Below are 18,064 nucleotides of genomic sequence, written 5' to 3'. Positions count from 1 at the left end.
AAATGTTTCTGGCGGAGTTTCAATGAATTCAGTTAGAGTGAGAACTAATCTCAAGTGTTGACATCAGCGCTGACATCTGCGTATCTGTGGTCAGGAAGTGGAAAGCCAGGCCTTCACAACCTGAACATGATGGAAGCTGCTGGATCGGAGAGCTCGTTGGACCTGGACAATCTCAAACTGCTGGAGGTCAGTGGTCACATGACCTTCCCTGCTTGGTTTCATCTGTTTATCTAGGATTGAAATTCATCAAAATCCTCAAGTCGATTCATTGTTACTGCCATTTGTATTCTTCAAAACTAAATGAAATATTTTGAATAAGAAATATAAAGATGTTCAAAATGATCAAGGCTTAGGGTCAATTTTAATTGAAATCATGCAATTGATAATTATTTAGTGTAATTACAACTGATATTGAAATTAAAAAGTTTGGCGATATAATTTGAATTCAGATAATTTATTTTGTAATTGATGTGAATATTCAACTAAAATGGTCAATTACATCTTAATTACAAACTTAGGAAAAAATCAAAACATTAAAGGAAAACATTTACATTTCTATGGATTAAACACACACAGTTAACAATTAGCAACATATGTGTCATATTAATCAATTAATCTTCATACATACATGTGATAATAGAGTAACTCAGTTGGACTCATCACCTGTTCTACCATTTCAGAAGGATGTTAAATCCTATGATGTTATTCAGGATTAGAAGCAGATTACTTCATTTTCATATTTACATACATTTGTACGTTAGGGATGGGCGATATGGACAAAAACTTATCTCAATATTTTTTCCTAAAAATGACTGTATAAATCTTGATATTTTTAAGTCAAATGAACTCCAGAAAGTCAATTCAGGGTTAAATTCGCTGATGAAAAATGCCACGCAGGCACATTTATTAACAAACAGCTGCGCAATATGTGCCACTTTTGGCTTTTTCTCCTATAATGTAATTTTCTGTTTCGCCGAAATAGAAAATTTGATATATCTTGAATCTCGATTTATTGCCCAGCCCTATCGTATGTTCATGAATTTCTTTCTCTGTGTTTAACTCATCTCTGAGGGGTAGTGGGCCTTTTCTTCAAATTTCCATAGCCTGCATATTTATATTGGCTAATATTACTGCATAATGATTAGTAATTGTCATTGAACTTTAGGGAAGAAAAAAAAAATAAATAATTGTTATTGATAGATAAAAAAAATCCTGGTCACTGTAATTGTAATTGAACCATAAATAATTCACCCAAAGCCTTGAATTATTTACACTGCATTAGTTTCCATCAGTTACCTTTTTTGTAGTTGAACGTTTTGTAGTTACTTTGCACCTTAAAAATGCTACAAGTCCCGTTGAGGCACTTTTTAATAATTACTGTATGTACTAAATGAACTTCACGCCCCCTGCTGTGCCGCTGCTCACTACGTTGAAGTGGAAGGTGATTAAATCTTAAGTAGCCCATGCAAACGAGGCCTCGGAGGCTCCACATGCAGATTTGAGCTTCCAAGTTAAATTCTGCTGCGTTCAGGCGCAGGTGAGATTCTGGATTATTCAGTGGAGCAAAGTGCCAACACAACTCTCGAATAAGCGCATGAGACACCAGGGCGAGAGCGCAGCAATCGCTCAAAATTGTTCTTCTGTTATTCAAATAATTACAACCTCGTCGTCATCACAGAGCTGCTGCACCTCTACAGCAACATGCCATCTTCATTCCTCAGGGCAGCCTAGCCGTGCACTGCAGACGCCTGTGAAATAGCATTAAGCCTTGAGAAAAGTAATCCTTCAAGTCCGCACTGTATCTTTTGTTCCCTGAATTCTACGGATTTATCCTCGCCTGTTTGAAGCGTGGCTGGTTGATCCGTCGGCGGCGTCATTCCGTCTTCACACAGGAAGCCAAAACTAGAAGCAGAAGGAAAAAGGAGTTAGAAACACACCCGAAATGATATCAAAGTGTACCGTTTCCTGTCACTTCAATGTGACTTTTATCATTTCATCACAGCAGGAAGAGTAACAGAGCCAAGTGGACGGAAATAGGAATTTGATCTTTAATCTGATCTCGATGAAACCCTGATACATATGGAGGAGCATAAGCTCGTATTGTGGCAGGTTATGGTAATTTGATGACGTTCTGACACAAATAAAGGCAAACAAGCAAAGAGCCTTTTTTTGAATGACAGGTAGAGCAAGAACTTCTCAACTACATTACAAGTGACATTGAAAAAATACATGAAATATTAAAGGAGAAGATATCAAATTTCCTACTATTTTTCTCATTTTTGTTAGATAAAATCAAAGTGTATGTAACTATAGCTCACATTAGTGCCTTAATATATAATAACTTGCATATATAAGCAGCTTTACATTATACAACAGGGTCAGATTACATCATTTAAAGGTTGCTATAAGTATCATTTTTTTAAATGATACTTTTTAACAATAAAATTATTTAATAACATAGCACATCAGACCTTGTTAAACTACTTCACTTCTCAATGCATTTTAGCTTGGATGTTGATGGCACTTTAGTTTAATAAAATGTACTGGGCACTTTTATACATGCATGGGTTTCCTTTTTAAATATATATATATATATATATATATATATATATATATATATATATATATATAAGAACTTAACTAAATCAGAATCTGTTGTAGAAGTTTTTTGATAAACAAACCACTTGTTTTTGATATTGGTACTTTTTTACAGTTAGTTACCATTTACTTGTTCTTGCAAGTTTAAAAAAAGGGAATAAATTGTATTTCATACCATTGTATAGCATCGGTATATATCGTATCGTGACATGCAAATTATGAATCGTATCGTCATATTAATGGCAAATGTACACCCCTAGTACACACCATGCCTCTGGTTGCTCAGTGAAAATAAATATCACAGTATGTGATCACGTGACCTTATGAATAACCAGGCTTATGTAAGTCAGTTTGCTCGATCCACGAAGAAGCACGCAGTCATCATCACACATCCAACATTCCTCAGCTGATGGATCTCACAGATTGGCTTCAAACACAAACACAAGCGAGCGGTCAGTGTGGGAAAACGCTAAAATAGCCCTTTAACTGTTTAGTCTTTGGAGAGGATCTCGAGCAGGTTTTGGCTGATTGATGAGATCGTAAGCTTGTCTCAAAGTCTCAACCAGCTTGTGTCACATGTGGCACGATGACCCGCTGAACAGGTGCAGCTGTGTTTTCTTTTTTTTCTCCTCCTCCCCCCCCGGACATCCATTCAGTGAGAAAAAACTGACGACTGGAGCGTTCTACTAGTTCATAAGGCCGTCCTTGTGTCTTATCAGATGCAGGGACATGTTAATGTGACAATCTCTGAGCCTTGGAGGAGGAGGAGGAGGAGGAGGAAACCAGAGATGCTTGCCCCCAGACAAAACAAATACAATATCTTTAACACACGGAGATAAATGTTGGAAGGTGGAAAGTTGTTGGAAACAAGCGATGGTTCCCAGGCAGCGGACGTACTCGGTTACAATTAAAATGTAATTGACTTTGTAATTGTATTTGCCATGAAAATTTGATTAAAAAAACCTGGGAAAACCATGTTACACTTCTACACATATGTAGTTAATAATTAATAAAAATGTGCTTCATATCAAGCTTTCCCACATTTAACCATTTAAAAAAAATTAAATCAAAGGGTATAAGGCACAAAAAAGGCTCAGATGCCCACGCCATAAATATTAAAATCTATATTTTCATTGATTAGGAAGCCCAACAAGGTAACCAATAGATAGGAAAGAAATTAAATATATATATTAGTGTATTTTACAGCTGATTTAGGACCCGTTCTCATAAGAGATGCTAACAAAAAGCTAACATGTGAGGAAAGTGAACTTTTATTAGGTTATTTATTTCAGGCTCAGTAATTGTTTAATTGAGAACGTCATTGTAATTGACTTTGAGGATAAAAAAAAAAATTGTAATTGAAGACCTTATTGTAACTGAAAAATGTAATTGATCCCAGCCTTACTTCTAAGTCTCAACAAATAGCTGTTTTTTTTTTAACATTCTCCCTCTTTTACTCTCAGCTAATTGGCCGTGGCAGATACGGCTCAGTGTTCTGCGGCTCCTTGGACGAGCGGCCCGTCGCCGTCAAGGTTTTCACCGCGTCCAACCGACAGAACTTCCTGAACGAGTGCTCCATCTATCGGCTACCGCTGCTCGAGCACGACAACATCGCCCACTTTGTGGCTGCAGACGAGCGGATCAGCTCAGAAGGACGCACAGAGTACCTGTTGGTAATGGACTACTATCCACATGTAAGTAGCTGTTTGCGTAGCCTTGTGTGTGTGTGTGTGTGTGTGTGTTGTCTGTTCTGGCGTGTTATTCTCTGTGCGTGCAGCAAACTAAACAGGCTCTCTTTAAAAGCGCTCCTGCTGGTTTACTGCACAGAGCATTTCCGGATCTCAGCCCATCCTTTGCTCTAAAGACCCCCGACCTTTCAGAGCCAGAGAAGCAGCAGCAGCTGTGCTACTGTTTGTTTCACTGCTTCAACAGCTTCACTGTTGTGTCATAATATGTGTTTTTCACAGCAATGTATGTATGTATATATATATTTTTTTTTCCTCTTATTATTTCTATTTTATGTTAATTATATTTGTTTTTACTGTTCTGAACTAGCAATTCTCAACTGATGGGTTGGGACCCAAAAGGTCGTGGACAGCTGGTCAAAAAATAACTACTTAAAGGATGTATATCATGCTATTTTAGACCTTCCAAAGTCAACGACAGCCACATATGGTTAATATTTAACATTTTGCAAAACAAAATACTAATTTATTCAAAAATATGACTTATTTTCTTTCAACTTGGAACTTGGTTCGTCTGGAGCGCCGCCGCCTCTCCCCGTGTGAGCGCCGCCCATTTCATGTAGCCTTAAAGCCCCGGCGAAGCAGCATGGGCAACAAGAATGCCCACGAAACTTTGTAAACACATTTCTAAAGATAGAGGCGTGTAGTTCTGTGGAGCTTTACGTTCTAGAACCAGAGTCCGCGCTGGCAGTAGGCACTTCCTGGAGGGGGCGGGTCCTCTGGTTCAGACTTTAGTGATGTCACTAAAGTCTGAACCAGAGGACCTGCTCATTTTTCAGAAGAGGGCAGAGCAGGATTAGTGAGGATTGCTCAGAAATACAGGAAGGAACCCCAATAATACTTTGGGTGTGTTTTTGATAAGTAATTAACATTTTAACAAGGTTAAAAGCTCAAATAAGTTGATTTAGCATGACTTTTGACTTTTATTTTATTTTGAAAGAAACCTCTCTTTTGACAGGCATGCTGTGAAATGCATGTTGCACAGTCAAATATATAGATTTATGTTTTAAAAAAGATTATTAATGTGTGTTTTCAACAGCTATTTTTGAAAAACCAAATTTGTTTGGTTGAATTCTAAAAAAAAAAAATGTGTTTAATGACTGTGGGAAAATGTGGGTCCCAGGGTGAGACCAGTTCTACACTCTACAGTATGATAAACCATTTTATGAGTGTTAAAGAAGATTACAATTTTTTTACATTTTTCAATAGAGGTTACATTTAGTTTGACCCATTTTGTTGCAATGGGGGGATTAAAATATTTAACAAAAAAAGAACTATTGGGTTACAGTGTCGTGGTATTTAGCTTTAGTTTTTTTATGAAGAATGTACCATATGCATTATGTATATTTATTGGTTTTTTTTAAGCCAACAAAGAGATATTTCACTATTTTCTTATTTTTTATCCCATTCTTTGTTCCAACTTATTTTTAATGTGTCCTTTAAAATTAAAAAAAAAACATTAAAAAGATATTGCATTTTAATACCAGGTAATTTAATACATAGTAATTATTATTAAAGATTTCACTCTGGACAGTATTTGAATGCATCGTCCCTAAAATGCACCACAGCAGCCACTGCTAAATGCTTCATCCTGGAACTCTTCAGTATGAAAGTGGTTGGACCTGAACACAACTAATGGTCGCCATTACAGCAAACTTCTGCTAATTATACGTCAGCTGACTTCCATTCGTCCAATGAAAGGCGATTATTGTGAATTTAACCACGAGTCTCACTCAGATCGTCATGGAAACGCAGAGCGAGCAAGGTCAGAAGACAGGCCCACATAATGCATTCACGTAAATGTTTCTCAAAGTGACTCACAATGAGCACTCGTAATGTCATTTCTGAGTAAATGGATGTGTGAATTAACTCTGGGGGGGTGGTGGGGGGGGGTGCAACCATTCATGTAAATAAAGGCTGATTGAGAATGGAGCGATGGGAAATGAGTAACTCCCAATCCAAATGCTGGGAACCTGTTTTATAATAGACTACTTTTTGCAGAATTAAATGCTTCTCATCTTGTTTTTTTTGTATTTATTTTGCCGCACACATTTCTTGTGTTCAGGGCTCCCTCAGTCGCTACCTGAGCATGCAGACCAACGACTCGGTCGGCAGCTGCCGACTGGCTCACTCTGTCACACGCGGACTGGCGTACCTGCACACTGAGCTCATCAAAGGAGGTGAGCCGCTGGCGGAAAAAAAAAAAACTGTTGACTTTCAGACGTTATCGCTTACAGCACAATTTGTTCGGCTCTTAAAGTAACTGACAATGAAGAAATGACATAATTGCACTCAAAATTATTTCCAAAAATACAAAAAAAAAAAAAAAAAAAAACACAAGATGACTCCAAAAAGACAATAAAGGACAACAAAAATACACAAATTGACCGAAAAATACACAAAGTACAACAAAAACAAACACAGATGACTCCAAAAATATTGAAAAGTAATATAAAAAACACAGACCTACAGAAAATACACCACCCGACTCCCAAAACAACCCATAAGAATTACACAAAATGACTCAAAAAACACACAAAACAAAAATATACAAGCATTACAGAAAAAAAATATATAGAAAAACACACTAAACCCTTTATTCTCTCCTGTCTTAATGCTCAGATTGGGGATTATTTTAAATGCCGACACAAATGTTGATAATGTGACTCACTTTTGTGACCCCAGCTGTGATAAAAGTTGCTTATTTCTAGCTTATACTTGATTGATTTGATTGTTTAAAAAAAAAAAAACAAGCACATTTTAATAGTTTTATCTTTACTTATGTTTGAAGTTAATGCACTGATTCTTCTGGATTTAAACTTCCTTTAAGTGTAATATTGGTTTGCTACTGTTGACTAACCAGGCTAAAGTCAGAATGAGCTCGACATTAATTCCTCTGAGGCTGTACAGTAGAAGAATAATTAGTGGGCTTGTTAAACACATGTATTAAAAGCATAAGAAGTTGAGCCAATAATAAAAGGTTGGTGACGTACAGAGTTGAAACGAGTAGTTCATTGGTCACATTTAAGTATTTATTTATTCTAAGGCTGTCATGTGGCGCTCGTGCTCATTTAGCCTCGGAAACGATTTGCATCCCTGCATTCGGACAAGCACACGCACTGACCGTGCACACGTACCACCAAGAGTATTTATAGACGGGCCTCCAGCTCGCTACACAAATGGGAAAGTGGAGAGATAGAGAGGCAGGACAGGGACTCGGATAACACATGAATATCCCTGTGGCTCGATGCAATCAGTTCTGAGAGGCTCAAGTTGACAACTGAACCCAAGTGCAGATCTATCCCCCCCCCCCCACCCCCCCACCCCATCATGTCAGTAACTCTCAGACTCAGAGGCTGCTCAGAGCCCTCCTCCATTCCCTTCATCCCCGCAGATACACATCAAACCCACCTCCAAGTGACGAGGGAGGAAAAGTGCTGAAGGATGAGAAGTGGGATGAGCTGGAGTTAATGGTCAGGGCAGTGACGGGAGATGAAAAGAGCTGTGCTGCTGTCAGCTTCATGTCACTGCGCCCCCTGCTGGACACCCACAGAGCACACCCTGTTTTCTGATGTGCTCCTAATCCCATTGTTGTAGATTAGATCAGATTAGAGCAGGGGTGTCAAACTCATTTTAGTTCAGGGGCTAAATACGGAGAAGTTTGATCTCAAGAGGGCCACAGATTTAATGTGGGAAAGTGAGTAATTCATTAGTTTCCACTTCTACATATACGTAAAATGCAAAATATGTAAGAAACCAACAATATTCAAGTAATGAATGATAGGATATTCACTTTAAATGTCCTACATTTTGTGATGAATTTCTATTTAATTAAGGGAAATATTATGGAATAATTTCAGGAAAAATGAAGGATTTTGTAAGAATATAGTTTTTGAGTTGAGTTTCATGTTTTGTGAGTTATTTTTACTTTATCCTGCGAGCCGAATTGGATGCTCCAAAAGGCCGGATTTGGCCCCCGGGCCATGAGTTGTACATGTGGATCTTACTCCAGTGAAAATAAATAATATTACGCACTTTAGGCAATTATTATCATTCATTTTTAATGAACATAACACTGGCTGCCAGAGTTGGGGTCAATTACATTTTTCAATTATGTCTTCAATTATCTATGTTCAATTACAACTCATTTATGATTACAGTACGTTGACCAGCATTTTTTCCAATTAAAATTATAAAAAAAATGTTTTCCCTGTAGTCATTTACAATTACATTCCCAATTACTGAAGTTAAATTACAGTTAATCACAATTACTGAGCCTTTAATATAGAAAAACATAAAACATAACCTTCCCCTTGTGTTAGCATCTTTTATGATAATGGGTCAGTTTTGACCCATGTCTTAAATCAGCTGTAAAATACACTAAAAAATATCAACCACCTTGTTTTTCATCTCTTGGTTACCTTGTTAGGCTTCCTAATCAATCAATCAATCAATATATTTTTTTAAATAAGGTAAAATGATTGTCGGTAACTATGTATGTGTACGCCACAGAACTGTAACATGGTTCCACAGTTTTGCGTTTAATTAAATCATGATTGTCGTGAAAATTTTATAAAAACTGTCAAAGTCAATTATGATTACAACAGCAGAAGATTTTTTCAATTACAAATATAATTATGTCATAAATGTAATTCATTATCAATTACAGTTGCTCATTATTAATTGACGCCAACCTTGCTGGCAGTGAACACTAATTTGATTCTGTCTTCTATTCTCCTAAGATGTGTACAAGCCAGCGGTCTCCCACAGGGATCTGAACAGCCGGAACATTCTGGTCAAGGCTGACGGCACATGTGTCATCATCGATTTCGGGCTGTCCATGAAGCTGACGGGAAACAGGCCAGCGCGTCACGGAGAGGAGGAGAACGCAGCCATCAGTGAGGTGAGATATAGGGTAGTTAACGGGCAGCGCCCCCATGAGGAGAGTTATCACGTTTTACTGAACTCTACTCGTTGCAGCAACGGGAGAAAAAAAAAAAAAACGTTTTTTATTTTTATTTTAGGTTGAATCCGTGACAGACCAAGTATGAATCAGCGTTTTTAGAAGAGAAATAGAGTAAAGCTAAAGAAGAATCCGCACAACTTTTTTTTTTTTTTTTTTGTACAAATACGTCGTCGTGTTTTAATTTAAACACGTAGGCGAGTTCAGTGTTTTTCAAACTCTTTTTAACCAAAAACAAAAAATCCCAAGGTACATCATCAACTAAAAATGTGAAAAAATGAAATTTTGTAATTATATTAACAATATACAGTCATAAGTGTGTGTTTTTAATAAGTATCAAATGAACAACATATATATATTTTAAATAAAGTGTGACTGATAATATGCAGTCATTCTTATCAAAGTCTCTTAAATACAAAACAACTAAAATATGATAACTACAATTGAACTTTATTCTGTTAAATATCGTTCTTATTTATTTTTGAAATATTATGTTACTCGTTCTCTGTCATTTCACACGTGCACTGAATTACCTTTTTGTTTTGTTTTCTGAAGATTACAAACCTTATTTCATGTATTTTTGGCTACTTTTACATTGCTTTTCTCTGCAGGCGATTAGTTTAATCTAGGTTTTGATGAATTGTGAATTACAATGTTACAAACATGGCTTTAGTTGTTATGCTGCTAAAAAGTGGAACAAACTGCGTCCAATGTGGACATTTTTAAATAAGTGTTAAAGAAACTCTTTCTCTACTGCGTATGATTGAGAGGAGATTTTGGGTCATGTTGTTATATTGTGTTTGTTGATGATTTTAATGTTCTTGTTGATTTTTAGGCTGTTGAATGTTTTCATGTGAAGCACATCAAGTTCCCATGGGTATGAAATGCGCTATACAAATAATTTTAATTAAATTCATTTGAAAAAGTGTTATTTGTGAAGGATTATTTGAAGGTCAATGGGATCAGGATGGGCTTGAAAGTTTGAGAACCACTGGACGAATTGAAGAGAAATAGAGTTAATCTAAAGAAGAAGAAGAATCGGCGCTACTTGTTTTTTGTATGAAGACGTTATTATGGTTTAATAAAAAAAAAAAAAAACACGCCCACTTACGTCACACTTATTTGGTCTTGTTTCCAGGTGGGGACCATCCGTTATATGGCTCCAGAGGTTCTGGAAGGAGCCGTGAACCTGAGAGACTGTGAGTCAGCACTGAAGCAAGTGGACATGTACGCCCTGGGCCTGGTCTACTGGGAGACCTTCATGAGATGCACCGACCTCTTCCCTGGTGACACACACACACACGCACACATTCTGAATCTGGTTCCACAGCAGCAGACGCAGCATCATTGATTAAAGAGTGAATATGTTAATGGTGACTTTTCCCCTACGTGACATCCTTCCTCTGTGCATCACCGTCGTCCACCAGGCGAGTCCGTGCCAGAGTACCAGATGGCCTTTCAGGCGGAGGCCGGAAACCACCCGACGTTTGAGGACATGCAGGTCCTCGTGTCCAGGGAAAAGCAGCGGCCAAAGTTCCCTGAAGCCTGGAAAGAGAACAGCTTGGTAGGTGTGTGTGTGTGTGTGTGTGTGTGTGTGTGTGTGTGTGGCGGGGAGGAAACGCTGCCACTGATCATGAATTTTGTAACATGCAAAATGAATACAAAGGGGCTGCATTTAAAATGTATTGATTTATTTTAACCTTTATTAAACGTTCCTAATGCTGACGTGTATAAATATACAGTATAGAAACTTTTTCACAAGTTCTTATTTGGATACTGGTCCTTTTTCTATGAGCTCTTGTTACGATTGTGCTGTATGTATTGCTCTTTATTCACTTGTGACTTTGTTTTATGTGTTATTTAATCATTGTAAGACCATTTTCAGTATAGTGTCAAGAGATTATTGTTATGTGGTTTGCCTGATTAAATAAAGGTTATAATAATAGTAATGTTGAATAACTGTAGACCTAATTTAAAGCCAATTATACTTCAGTTTCTATCAGTAAAATCTTACTTTTAATACTAATAATAGATCATGACCAAAGCATACCTGTCAAGTATCCCGTTTTGGCCGGAAAACGCCCGTATTTTTCCCCTCTTTCCCGCTATCTTTCCGTATTGGTATTCTCCTGTAAATATCCCGTATTTTAATGTAATAATAATTAAAAGATGTCTAACTAAACTGAACGCCGTCACTCGCCTCATGAGAACTTCCACCTGAAATGGCCTGAGTGGCAGTTCTCGCGAGATTAGTGCTGACAGCGGCAACAAACCCGGAAACAACTCGGAACAGAGATGATAAATGAAGACGTTCTGGTGAAAAAAAAACAAAGAACTGGTGTAAATACGTTGTAAAATGTGACAGAGAGTCTATCTTCATAAAGACCATGAGGATGGAACACAGTTACACGTTCTGTTAGATTAATAACTGAGATTTTAACGTCTACCACGGGGGAAGGAATGACGTAAGTCACCATGAAAAATCACAAATATACACTGTTTATAAAGTGTTAAATAATGTAAAGTCTGTAATAAATGTGTCTAATAAGTCATTAGTGAATACCAGAGAACCACATGAGTGATCATGAGAAATTTAAAGGAAATGATATTTAACTTTAAGACGAGCAACGTGAAATTAACAGTAATGTGTTGATTTGTATATAAACTGTAAGTATATTAAATAAACATGTGCTTCATATACACATTTATGTTTTTATTTAGGCTGTTTTATATTCAAGATGTATCGAGTTTTCTATTTTGGTGATATAGAAAACTATAATATTTCATATATATATTAGCTTATTATGTATCAAAATACTAGTTTTAGGAATCGCTGCTTTTACTTCTCAGAACAACATGTAAAGCTCAGTTAGATGATTAATGAGTGTCACATATTGATCAGCTGTTTGTTAATAAATGTCCCTGTGTAGCATTTAGCATCAGCAAATTTAACCCAGAATTGTTTTTCTGGTCAGACTTTATTTGATAAAATTATCTAGATTTATATCATATTTCACTATTTTGAGAAAATATATTGAGATATGAGTTTTGGTCCATATCACCAGCCCTAGTAGGAATGTTCACAGCATTTTAATGTTAATAAAGATCGACCTACCAGATTATAATCACATCATTGTATTTAATAAGTGAGTATTTTAGATTTCTTTTACATCTATCTTAAAATATAAGGGATACTGGAGCTTGGTTGGGAGGGTGGGACGGCTCGTAGTGGGCGCCAGGAAATTTCCCTTATTTTCAAATTTAAAACTTGACAGTTATGCCAAAGTGCTTTACAATAAAATGAAATAGGCAAAATGACAAAACAGATAAGAGGTAAAAATAGTAGAACATATGTACACAACACAATAAACAGTAATGGATAAAACCATAAGAGGCAAAAAATGAAAGTGGTGAGCTACTACCTGACTTTACTTTTTCTATTAGAAATAAAGTTTAAGTCAAACAATCTTTTTTGTTAAGACTTGTTTTGTTACCACGGTTGCAGGCAGTTCGCTCCCTGAAAGAGACGATGGAGGATTGTTGGGACCAGGACGCAGAAGCTCGTCTCACAGCGCAGTGTGCTGAGGAGCGATTAGCCGAGCTGCTTCTCATATGGGACCGCTCCAAGTCCGTCAGCCCCACCCTCAACCCCATGTCCACCACACTGCACAACGAGAGGTAGATGGAATCTCACACTAACTGTTATTAGGACATATTCACAGTTTTAGTGACATTATCGTCATTGTTTCAGAAACCGCATGACGCCAAAGTCTGGCCCGTACACGGATCATCCCGCCACCTACATCGAAGAGCAAGAGGGTGTTCCCAATAACACGCAGGTGGACACCACTGCCTCTATGACGGGTCGATCTGGGGTGGGAACTGGAGAGAGAAACAGGAACTCCATCAATCAGGAGCGCCAGCAGCAGGCCAACGCCCGCCTGCCCAGTCCAGAGGGCAGCAGCACCAGTACGGGCCTGAGAGGAAGCCCCTCGGCCTCCACCACAACCACAACCATCATCTCAGAGTCCGAGGGAACCACAGGGGCCTCTACGGTCCCCGTCTGCCTCCACCTGACCCAGGAGGACCTGGAAACCACTAAGCTGGATCCTAAAGAGGTGGACAAGAACCTGAAGGAGAGCTCGGACGAGAACCTGATGGAGCACTCGCAGAAGCAGTTCTGCTCACCTGACCCGCTGAGCCCCGGGAGCTCCAGCCTGCTGTACCCGCTTATTAAGATGGCCAGCGAGGCGTCAGGGGCTGCGGACCCCGCTGCCACCATGCCAACTGCCATCTTCCCTCTCCCCAAGCAGCAGAATCTACCCAAGAGACCGTCCAGTTTGCCCCTGCGCAACAAACCCAACAAGAAGGAGTCGTCGTCGTCTTCGCTGAGGTTTAAGTTCGGACGTTCAGGAAAGTCCAACCTGAGGCAGGTGGAAGGATCCAAGACGAACGTTGGTTCAGTCCCAGCCACGAATGTGGTCCCAGAGGCTCACAGGAGCGCCGGCACCAACAACATCGCCGCGCATCGAGACACGCACGCCAACGGCAGCGTGGGACGCATGAGCAATGGTCATGCCAGCGCTGGGATCTCATCCACCTCGGCCGCCGGAGCAACTGGCTTCGGAGTGTCCAGCGTTGCTCAGAATGGGTCGGCGTCCCTGACCTTGGACGAGAACCGGCTGAGCCTGGGCGTCATCACAGCCAGCCCTGACGAGAACGAACCGCTTTTGAGCCGCGAACGAGAACACCCCGATCCACGAGGGGCGCCGTCGAGCGTGGCCATCCTGCGCTCTGCGCGCCCCAACACCAACAACAACAACAACAGCAACAACAACACGGGCCGCGGCCAGGGGGGAGGGGAGAGCGGGGGGGAGAGCGATGGAGGAGCAGACGAAGGCAGCAGCGAGGGTGGCAGCAGGGAAACCTCTGGACCCCCAGGGGAGAACTCGGGGTCGGTGGTGGAGGATTCCCAGGGGGAGACCGTCACCATGAGGGGGGAGGCCCTGCTCAGGCAGAACAGGTCCCGCAGACCAGAGAGACCCAACTCCCTGGACCTGTCCTTCACTACACAGGACCTGACCTCACTAGGTATTTCCTTTTATCAAATACTAAATCATTTAGTTTAGTTAAAGTTAGTTACCAAACTTTTATGTGTTTTTGTTGTCACGTTATATATTTTTCTGTCACTTTTGTGGTTTTTTTGTTGCGCAATAGGTTCTGTATTTTCAGTGTTTTTGTTGTAGTTTTTCTCTTTGTTTCATTATATTGTCATTTTATGTATTTTCTGTAATTTTTTGCATTTTATTTTGTGTGTTTTTTTATTTTTCTTTCTGAATTCATAATGTGTGTATTTTCTCTCATTTTAAATATTTTTTGGGGGGGGGGGGGGGGGGCGTTGTTCTTTGCTTTGTGTATTTTTGGAGCCATTTTGTGAATTTGTTTTTGGGGGTTAAACAATGTTTAACAAAGTTTTTTAAATATTGACCTACAAAGATACTACGAACGTCATTTAATTTAGCTGAAGTCAAGTTCAAAACGTTGTTTTGTTGCCGTTTCCTATAGGTGGTGATTTGGGCCAGGTTGATGGGGCCTTGGGAACAGGAGAAAAGATCAAGAAGCGAGTGAAAACACCGTACTCGCTGAAGAAGTGGCGCCCCACCACATGGGTGATCACCACAGACAGCCGGGGGTCGGAGGTCAACAACAACGGTTCGGCCCGTGGTCAGGGCCACGGTCAGAACCGGCCCAAGTCGGGCTCGGCCATTTACCTGAGGGGGGGCGGCTTGGCGTGCGAGTCTAGCGATAAACAAGTGTGAACTCGGACAGTAGTATTTAAAAAAGAAAGAAAGAAAATCAAAGACAAGAAGAAGAAGAAGAAGAAGAGTGGTGAACACTACTCTGGATCAGCATGAGGAAGCTATGGAGTGTTGGAAGAAAAACAGTAACAGTCGAGTCTGATCATGTACAGTAATTAGGTCCGTCTCACTCCTGCGTTTCGCTTTAAATGGAATCCAGCTATGCAGCATTCTTAATGGCTTCTCCCTGCGTTTTAGTAATCTCACCCGTTGGCGTGTTTCCGTTTCGTCCTCATGAGCTTAACAATCAGTCCATCATCACAATCTGTTTCCATCTTTCTTTCAACGAGCACTTTTATGTGAACTAGTGTTCTGGAGTCCCGTCTGTCGTGACCGCCATAAAGAAGTGGTCTCTAAACTTAAACAATCAAGACTCGCTGCTGAATTGGAAAAGAAGTCGGTCTTAAAAGACAGAACAAACTATGTTTTTTTTTATTATTGTATTGTTTCCTCAATTTGTATGCAATACCAATCCTGTTTTTGACCATGTATCCATTTCTCTGTGACATACATTTTTAAATTGTGCAATAGGCTGTAGCTTTTAAATGCTTTCTATGTTTATCTCGCCTCTAGTAATTAATTGTCTTGCTCTTTTTGTCGTCTTTCGTCAATTACTTTTGATCTGTTGATTTTTATTGCACTTATGAATAGTCACAATCTTTTTTTGTTTGTTATTGTTGTTCACAATCTCATCCAAACACACGACAATCCCCCCCTTTTTTTTTCCTCTTTTCCTTCTCGTGACTATCTTTAATCAATCAATCGATCCCAGCAGACTGGAAATGTACAGTGGTCTGCATGAGCTCTACAATCACCTGATCAATACTGGGGCGGGATCTGTTACCTACTCTCACTGTGGACCTTGTTTATCTGCCTGTTAAGAGACTGAAAAAGAAAAGAACACTATCATATTACAGAATCTAGACTTACAAAGACACCAAACTCCCTCTAAAGCACGCTGGATTTTTGACTTTTTTTTTTTTTTTTTTTTTTTGGATGTTGGAAATACTGTGTGGGGGCTTGTTGTGTTTTTTTTTTTATTATTATTATTTTATTTCAAGCACTAAACTGGTTGGAGGCCTTGTGTACAGGCGTGCCAACATCTCCACATCTACACATTCTACATTTTCAGTGCTGCTTTGGGGCACATGAAATGATTCTCATTTATGATTTTGTAACCCGTGATTTGTATGAGAGAAAAAAGAAAAACAAAACAAAAAAAAAACACAACCCCATGTACGTGTATTACATTAATATTTGTATCAATTTTATGGAATTCTGTTCCGCATTCAATGGACACGGCCTTTGATTCCATTGCTATGCATCCGCTTGGTACAGTTTCTGTAAACATTTTCAAGTCAATATGAAAGAAAAATCCCAATAAATGTATGAAACCTTTGTTCTTGAGGTCTGCTGTTTCATTAGAAAAATCATTCGTTTAATGCATTAAATTGTTATCCTAAATATATATTGTAATTTCTTAAAATGTATTTAATTCCTAAATGTATGCATTTGTATTCAGGAGCTTTACATGAAGCAAATGGCAAAAATATTACTTTAAAATCATTCTTACCAAACAAATTACCTTATATTTAAGGTAATTGTTGCAGACAATTACTCGTCATTACGATTAAGACTTTTCAAAAATAATGTGAAGAGTTTTTGATGATTTGAGACTCTTCAATCTTTGAATTTATACAAAAATAACACTATTTTAATGAGTTTCTTTTGTGCTAAACCTGGAAGCCACTGTTCAGAATTTTTTTTAAAGATTTTTCAGAGCAGCAGATCTTTATCAAGCTATTGTAATTTTTCATTTTTAAGTATTTTTTTTTAATTGGGATTATCTTATAATTTATTTTATTTTTTAATCAGCATTTATTATTTTATTTTTTTAGAATTAGGAAACACTTATTATAGCAATATAAACATTTCTTCATTTTTTTGCAAGAATAAAACATGCATAGCTGTCGCAAATCAGATTGCACTGTATTTAGTGTTAACCTATAGCATATGCATACAAGGAGATATATATATAAAAGAAAATGATAAAAGGCTAATAGAAAGCAATAGCAACCTTTAAATAATGTAATCTGACCCTGTTGTATAATGTAAAACTGCTTATATATGCAAGTTATTATATATTAAGGCACTAATGTGAGCTATAGTTATTTTTCTTTAAAATAATTTAATTTTTGCTTTAATTTTCTTGATAAAAATAGCACACAGTGTCCCTTCTGACAAATTGAAAAACCCAATACATGTACAGTCGAGGAGAACATGTAAACTCAACTCAGACTAATACATAATCATCAGTATCATATTAAATTGTCTGATTTAATTTTAAAATGCATTCTGGGCATAATGTGAACCATTATTTATTCCTCTGCAATTGCATTATTTTTTTCTGTTAAAGGAACTCCAATCCTATTGGCTGTGGTAGTGTGTTTGCACTTGTTTACCTCCTCTCCACCGTCTGCTCCACGGCCATAGCAACTGCAGCATCAGCGGCAGCGCTGCAGCGTTGGTGCGCTACGTCACAGCGGCAGTGCGGCCCGGTCAAGTTAGCCAGGAGCACAGCGGAAGTCAACCTGCCTGCCACAAAATAAAACCACACCAGTGAGGTTGTGAGTAGGTGGCATCACACACAGTTTGACTTTATGTGTTCAGAAATTAATTGAACTAAATCAAATTATTTAAAAAAATGTATAGAAATGATAAGTAGTGCATTTTAGTAAAAATAATAAATATCCTAATGTAACACCATTCTTGGCTCTTATTTACAATTTGTCATAGTTTTTGTCAACTACATTTTTTGACAATAATGAGACTATGACTAATTAAAATAATAATAATCACATTTGAACAAAATGTAAATTAAAAAAACATATTGATATCCA

At 38.4% G+C, this 18,064-nt stretch overlaps 1 protein-coding gene across 1 annotated transcript in view; it reads left to right on the top strand.

Moving 5' to 3' along the window:
• Nucleotides 1-16,562, top strand: part of bmpr2b (bone morphogenetic protein receptor, type II b (serine/threonine kinase)) — a 35,320-nt gene extending 18,758 nt beyond the window's left edge. The window contains exons 5-13 of the mRNA XM_028470656.1: nucleotides 95-186; nucleotides 4,062-4,292; nucleotides 6,409-6,523; nucleotides 9,086-9,246; nucleotides 10,445-10,592; nucleotides 10,734-10,870; nucleotides 12,812-12,984; nucleotides 13,058-14,397; nucleotides 14,872-16,562. Coding sequence (XP_028326457.1) covers nucleotides 95-186; nucleotides 4,062-4,292; nucleotides 6,409-6,523; nucleotides 9,086-9,246; nucleotides 10,445-10,592; nucleotides 10,734-10,870; nucleotides 12,812-12,984; nucleotides 13,058-14,397; nucleotides 14,872-15,125 — 2,651 coding nt within the window. The 3' untranslated portion in view covers nucleotides 15,126-16,562. The remainder of the gene's footprint in view (nucleotides 1-94; nucleotides 187-4,061; nucleotides 4,293-6,408; nucleotides 6,524-9,085; nucleotides 9,247-10,444; nucleotides 10,593-10,733; nucleotides 10,871-12,811; nucleotides 12,985-13,057; nucleotides 14,398-14,871) is intronic.
• The last annotated feature ends 1,502 nt before the right edge of the window (nucleotides 16,563-18,064 follow it).

The sequence above is a fragment of the Gouania willdenowi genome, chromosome 2 (genome assembly GCF_900634775.1).
Source record: "Gouania willdenowi chromosome 2, fGouWil2.1, whole genome shotgun sequence".
In the NCBI taxonomy this organism is placed as follows: Eukaryota; Metazoa; Chordata; class Actinopteri; order Blenniiformes; family Gobiesocidae; genus Gouania; species Gouania willdenowi.
The sequence above is the reverse complement of the archived record's forward strand: the minus strand, read 5'-3'. Positions and strand labels throughout refer to the sequence as shown.